Source organism: Mercenaria mercenaria, chromosome 19 (assembly GCF_021730395.1).
Source record: "Mercenaria mercenaria strain notata chromosome 19, MADL_Memer_1, whole genome shotgun sequence".
NCBI lineage: Eukaryota > Metazoa > Mollusca > Bivalvia > Venerida > Veneridae > Mercenaria > Mercenaria mercenaria.
Genome location: NC_069379.1, coordinates 32,678,393 through 32,685,738, shown reverse-complemented (window position 1 = coordinate 32,685,738; position 7,346 = coordinate 32,678,393). Strand labels below are relative to the sequence as shown.

The 7,346-nt window shown below is 37.2% G+C and overlaps 1 protein-coding gene across 1 annotated transcript; it reads left to right on the top strand.

Moving 5' to 3' along the window:
- Positions 1 to 1,582: 1,582 nt before the first annotated feature.
- LOC128551190 (uncharacterized) lies at positions 1,583 to 3,495 on the top strand. Its single transcript, XM_053531766.1, has 3 exons — positions 1,583 to 1,750; positions 2,422 to 2,697; positions 2,871 to 3,495. The coding sequence occupies exons 1-3, from the start codon at positions 1,636 to 1,638 to the stop codon at positions 3,299 to 3,301; spliced, it is 822 nt and encodes a 273-aa protein (XP_053387741.1). The 5' UTR covers positions 1,583 to 1,635; the 3' UTR covers positions 3,302 to 3,495.
- Positions 3,496 to 7,346: the final 3,851 nt, after the last annotated feature.

The window sequence follows — 7,346 nt, the reverse complement described above, 5'->3', positions numbered from 1 at the left end:
TTCTTTATGATACAAAACTATATAATAGTACAACATATGTTAAATAACTCACATATTTGTAGTTCAAAAGAAAGTTAGCAACTGGCGATGAAATGTGCTCAACAGAAAGAATGGAAACCCCACTCAGGATTATAGGATTATTGTCAATTATTCATTTAAAATAAATGATGAAGGTACAATCTGAATGTTGAAACTAATTTCGGAATCTTTATGATAAACATTTTATCTATTTTATCTCTGTTACAAATGCATTATTAATGCAACCATAAAACTTTTTAATTTTTCACCATAGAGAATGCCAATGTTTGGGGCATGCACCTTGACAAAAACCTCGACACCGATCTTCAGTTGCGTAGCAACCGTTACAGAGCCTTGATCGTACTAAGACGCATATGCCTAAGCCAGGACAGCGCCATCCTTTACCAGTTCTAGAGAGATTCATCTGCCTGTTCCGGTGTTGAGCATGACAGATAAGGAGAAAATATAAATCCCAGTCGAAGGCGCAATGAATAAGCCTGCCGAGCTGTGATATTCATCACCAACGTTAAGATGAACAGAATCGAACACAATTGTCTGACCTTGAGTGAGTCGGATGACACTGTTTTGTACATCAACAGTTGGGTAATTTATTCGTTATCGCTGCGACCTCCGGCGTTTCTTTGATCATTTTCTTCCTTGTCAATAGATAAGACGTCAGTGATGACTTTTGGTTGTAACTTTTCAAGTTCTTTAAAGTGGAATTATATGCATTTTTGAAGTAAAATTCAAGCTTAAATAGATGTGTATGTAAAAAGGATGGAGGACATTATAGCTTTTAACCCAACATTCAAAACTCTTCCAGTTACCAGTACAAAATAATAAGTTTCCAAATGTGGCTTTTCTTATTTTGACTGGGGCATTCTTTTTAAAAGCGTCCAACTGCAAGCAGGAGTTGCTTCCCTTTTACCTCAGAAATTTCCATTTTCAGGTAAGGGAGATCATTGCGCAGAAGATTGAAAAAAATATCTATTATTTAATCCGTCCCATTTCTTTATTTTTAAAGCATCAACTTCAAATACTAATGCAGCATTATCGTTAATTTAACACATCTAAATGCACATCAACCGAAATTTGCTTTTATAGAACACTCACCCAAAACACACTATATGCAGTATTAAATGCGCATAATGCCACTCTAATACGTCTCTGTTTGTGATTTGTTATACGAAGAACTTATCGTTGAATAGTTTTCTTTTATATTTCAGCTACAAGGAAAAAATAAATAGGAATGAAGTGTTATGAATTCTGTTCTGTTCTAACATACATCGTATGTGTTAATAATTATATCATGTGTGTGCTTACTTAATGACAGATCGCCATGTGCAACATCATATGTTCTGACATAGCATATGTGCACTTGCCCCTCACCGATGTGGGTCCGAGCGTGAGTTGATATCTACGACTGGTTCGAAGATTCGCGACAAGGCAATCGCTTTTAATAGTCCAGTAATACAAACGCTAGCACTAGTATCAGTTTGCTTTTATCACAAACTGTGCATAAAGATAAGAAATCTTTTGAACCAATTTTCAAACATGTAAGTATAGACAGAGATAAGAAAGTACGACATCTCAAAATCACATTTAAATAGAGTTAAAATGACGCTGTTCTTTTATGTCTTCCTTCTGCTATTCAGTCAGTATTCTGTGTTCTGTAATGATGCAACGGGTATTCAAGCACTCGTCACGCGTATTGATGCTTTAGAAGAAATAGGTAAGCAAATTATTACCTTGATAATCTGACGCATTTGCTTAAACTAACACAAAAGCACATTAGAAAGAGGAACAAATGTTATTTCAGGTATTTGTTTTCTCTGGAATTGGCTTTCACATTTTTGTCTGAAAAAAATCTGATAACGGGTGTTGACAGATATTAAAGATGAATTTTTAAAATATGCTGAAATAAAAAACTTGCATTGACCTTCGCTAAGTTCATTCTAAAATGTTAAGACATAATTTTTGACTGAAAACTGGCAGGAATATAGAAGGGAGTGGGGAACCTAACCGAAGTGTCCGCGGTTATTTCTATTATTTAACAAGAAATTGGCGTTCTACATGTTCTACAGCTTATGAAGATTATACAGTCAAGACGCCGTGAATTCGAACGCCTTTGTTGTTTTTTCAAACTTTCACACCTTCTGAGATAACAGCAGTACTTTCTTTCCCGAAGAAGCGGCATGAACAACGGAAAAATAAAAGAATGATTTTAAATATAAGCAAAATAAACTAATATAAAGTAATATAAAGTAGTATATATACATACATGTATGTTATTTTAGAACCTATTATGTTGTACATGGCGATCTGCCATTAAGTATATGCACATACGATGTACGCTAAAATAGAATTCATACCACCTCAAGCCGCTTTAGTTTTTCGTTTTAGCTGAAATACAAAAGAAAACTATTCAAAGGCAGGAAGAAAACATACACCTTCTTCGTGTAAAAGATGAAAACCAACAGAGACGTTTTGAAGAACTTGAAAAGATTGTCCAGTTACAACAGAAAGTCATCAGTGACGTCATATCTGGTGACAAGCAAACAAAGGATCAAAGAGAGACGCCAGAGGTCGCAGCAATAACGGATAACTTACCTGTTGATGTTTCAAGAAGGAATATGTCACTGATATCTGGTTTGGAACAAATCAACATCTCTGAGAATTGTAAGTGTGTTTTCTGCATGTATTATATTTCATGTTTTAACAGGATTGAAACTGTCTGTAGTAAAAAAATAGACCCTGAACAAAACACCAATAAAACCATCCACAAGAATACATAGGCCTGAAATATAAACACAACATTACCTTTGTCCGATAAATACTTATTTACATTTCAGTTGCGACCAGACATTCCACGAGACAAACGCCCGAAATAGTTGCATTTCACGCAACAGTTGATGTGCATAACCATGTCACTCATCTCACTCAAGGTCAGACAGTTGTGTTCGATTCTGTTCATCTCAACGTTGGAGGCGGATATCACAGCTCGGCAGGAATATTCATTGCGCCTTCGGCAGGGATCTATATTTTCTCCTTATCTGTCATGCTAAATACCGCATCCTCACATTGGATCGATTTAGATTTGATTAAGAATGGCGCTGTTCTTTCTGGAGCATATGCTTTCGAATATGCTCAAGGCTCTGTATCGATTGTTACGCAGCTGAAAATAGGCGATGAGGTTTTGGTCAAGGTGCATGCCTCAGATATTGGAATACTATATGGCGATAAATTAACCAGTTTCATGGGTGCATTGATAATGCATTTGTAACTACGAAACATCAAAAAATATTTACTCAAAGGTTTGGCGTGAAATGTTAGCTTCTAGACTGCATTTTCATTTAAGAGCACTAATGCTAAAGTGACATGAGGTCATTAACTGATGTACCCATTTTTTTCCTTTCAATTCCTTGTTAATGTATTTAATGTGCAGGTGTATTTTAATAAAAAGTATAAATAGTGTAATCCTGTTTTCGTTACTAGCAGTGCTTTTTTGTAATGAAACGGAGAAACGCGATTGGTTCTTTTGTTTTTTTCTGTTGGGGTTAAACGTCACACCGACACAATTTTAATTCAAATGGAGACGGTCCGGCCTAGAAGTGGAAGAAGACCCCAGGTGTTCCTCTGGTCATTTTTCTATGCATAGGCGGGCACCTGAATGCAACCACCGTTTTATTCAAAAGAAAGCCGAGTGGCGTCCAAATATGACAGAATTCTACACCTCAAACGGGGTTTCGAACCAACCAACAATGGTAATTGAAGCATTAAGCAAAATGTCTTAAAAGGTGTTCAGTCGAAGTAACAAGGTAAGTGGCAAGATATAGCCGCGACAACAGACAGAGCGCTTCACCAACAAGTAACAAGGTAAGTGGCAACATACAGCCAAGATAACAAACAGGGCGCTCCAACGAAAAGTAACATAGTAAGTGGCAAGACAAACCACGACAACAGAAAGGGCGATCCATCAAAAAGTGACATGTTAAGTGGCAAGATAAACTACGAAAACAGAAAGAGCGATCCATCAAAAAGTGACATGGTAAGTGGCAAGATAAACCACGACAACAGAAAGGGCGATCCATCAAAAAGTGACACGGCAAGTGGCAAGATAAACCACGACAACAGAAAGGGCGATCCATCAAAAAGTAACAAGAACAAGCATACGATAGCATACAGTGCGCTTCCAAAACAAGGTAAGTGACAAGATATAGCCTCGATCGATAACAAAGAGTTACCTTCACCAACAAAGTAACAAGCGGCAACCTAAAGCCATGCCAAGAGGCAGTGCGCTTCTTCTGCAAGTAACAAGGCAATTGGTAAGATATAGCCACGACAGATATTGCGTTTTATTTACATGTAACAGAGAAACTGGTGAGATATATCCTCAATAAATAACAGTGCGTTTCGATAACAAGTAACAAGGTAAGTGGCAAGATATAGCCACTATAGTATAAATTACGTTTTAGCAACAAATAACAAGGTAAGTGGCAACATATTGCCATAAAACAGACAACAGGGCACTTCACTAAAGAGTAATAAGGTAAGTGGCAAGTTATAACTAGGGCGCGCCACCTACAAGTATCAGGGTACAAATCAAGATATAGCCACGACAGCAAACAGTGCACTCCACTAACAAGTATCAAGGTAAGTGGCAAGATCTAGCCGCGATAACAGCCAGCGCGCTTCATCAGAAGGTAAGAATGTGACTGTTTAGATATAGCCAAAAAGTAGTCGATGTGCCTCATCAACAAGTAACAAGGTAGGTGGAAAGACATAGTCGTGGCAGTAGACAGTGCGTTCCATCTACATGTAACAAGGTAAGTGATATAATAAAGCCACGACAACAGACAGAGCATTTAAATAACAAGTAACAAGGTAGTTGGTAAGATATAGCCGTGACAGCAGACAGTGTGTTCAATTAACATGTATCCAAGTAAGTGGTATTTAAAGCCACGATAACAGACAGAGCGTTTAGATAACAAGCAACCCAGTTGTTGGTATTATATAGCCGTGACAGCAGACAGTCTAGTCCACCAACTGGTAATAAGGTAAGTGACAAGATATAGACACCAGCAGACAGTATACTCTACCAAGAGGTAACAAGTCAAGTGCCGAGATATAGCAACGATAACAGACAGTACGCCCCATCCGAAAGGAACAAGATACGTAAGCTGAAAGATATAGCCAGGACAGCACCTAAGTAACAAGGATGTGTAAAGATATAGCCACAACAGCAGCCCAGACAGTCTAGTCAACCAGCTGGTAATAAGGTAAGTGATACGATACAGCCACGATAACAGACTGTGCTTTTTACCACAGTGCGATGTTATAAAACTTTACAACAGTAATCTTAAATTGCCATTTGGTGGCATTAAAATGTACTTTGGTTCAACGTTTTTATATTTTCCATGGGGTTTATTCAATATCTATGAAATGAATCCTTGTTCAACTTTTATGTACCTCTCACGAACAGAACTCCGTACATGGATAAAGTGTTGTTATATTTCCTGGTCCTTTCCATTTAAATTTTATCCAAATATCAATCAATAAGATATGTTTATAAAGTCATAATAAGAAAAAGAGGATGGGAGCATAAACAGTGGGAGTGCGTGTTTGGGTGAGAGCAGTTAACATCACCAAGATGAAAAAAACATCCCGCATATACAAGACATATAAATCTGTATGCACAAGGCATATAAAACTGTATAGACAATATTCAGGTTTGAAGTACAGAATTGGAACTGTTAGTATTTCTAAAAAGGGCAGTCGGTGGAAAAACGCGTTTGGGCATGCAAACCTCCTACTTACTCAGTAAAACGGGGGATTATGTGTTCGTTTAAGCTATGTTAAGGTTTAGGGGTATATCATAAAACACACAAAATTATCTGATAAAAGAACAACATCTTTACCAACAATCTAGTTCTGCCATTTGTAAAGAAATAAAAACAACCTACTTGTGTGACATTTCAGAACTGGAACATTGTTGCAAATGCATCAGATGAACATATGTCACAGTTCTTTGAAAAAATGTGTTTATAAATGCGTTGAACCGTCCACAAGTGTGGCCCCTTTATGCAGTCCCTTTCCGGAACTCAGTGTTTATATCAGCAGTAAACTGACAATTGTTTTGTAGAGTAATGTACATGTTTATATGCTGTTCAATTTTCATGTGAAACAACCGTCTTTCTATGATTTGGTGTTGTTTGAATTTTTTCCTAAAATGTAAGAGTGCCGGAATAACATACGAGAATACGTATATACATGGAAGCTGTTATGGGTCCATTTCCTTCATACAACAAGTAACAATTCATGTAATACCCCGGATCTACAATTTACTGTTATTTCACAAAATATACAGCCCGCCCGCTTAGCTCAGTAGGTAGAGCGTTGGCCTACGGATCGCGGGGTCGTGAGTTCGATCCTCGGGCGGGGCGTATGTTCTCCGTGACTATTTGATAAACGACATTGTGTATGAAATCATTAGTCCTCCACCTCTGATTCATGTGGGGAAGTTGGCAGGTACTTGCGGAGAACAGGTTTGTACTGGTACAGAATCCAGGAACACTGGTTAGGTTAGCTGCCCGCCGTTACATGACTGAAATACTGTTGAAAAACGGCGTTAAACCCAAAACAAATTTACAAACAAACAAACAAACACAAAATATACAAAAACAAACAAACTGGTATAAAGGGAACGAGTGATAGTGATTAATAAATTCTTTGCCACCCCTTCCCCATCTCATCTAACAATTAAATTTTAACCATTATCTCAATTTAAACTATCATACATGTTACTAAAAGATTGTATCCCCTACAGCATGCATGCTTGTTAACAAAGTTCGATTAAACTCGACCCATATCGATAATGAATCATCCATTCGAACCTTTTGATGGATTCTTCTTTTGCTATAGCAGCTAACATATCGAACCAAACAGAAGACAGAGAGTTAAGTTACTTTTTAAAAGCGAGTTTAATTTATTTACGAACAGTGTTTTATTTAATTATTTATTTATTCAATTTTATTGTATTTTTGTATTTCTTTTTTATTGATAGTCATTATAAGTCTTAGTTAAACCTAAGAGGATAAGGACTTTCGATAATGAGTTTAGATTTCCAAGAGTTCTTTACAACTTGTCTAAATAAACACAAACTATATCATGTTTGGATAAATGAGAAAGGCCTATGAATCTTGCGTGCGCAAAAAGAGTTTGAAGCGAGTAGGAGGGAATTCTTTATAGAGAGCGGAGGCAGAGGTCCAGTGGTAATTAACACTGTCTGATAACTAAACCAGGTATCATGAGTTCGAGCCCCCCGTTAC

Coding starts and splice junctions, on each gene's coding strand:
- LOC128551190 (XM_053531766.1), top strand. CDS start 1,636: ATGACGCTGTTCTTTTATGTCTTCCTTCTGCTATTCAGTCAGTATTCT. Junction 1,751..2,421: donor TGATGCTTTAGAAGAAATAG/GTAAGCAAATTA, acceptor TTTTCGTTTTAG/CTGAAATACAAAAGAAAACT. Junction 2,698..2,870: donor AATCAACATCTCTGAGAATT/GTAAGTGTGTTT, acceptor TTTACATTTCAG/TTGCGACCAGACATTCCACG.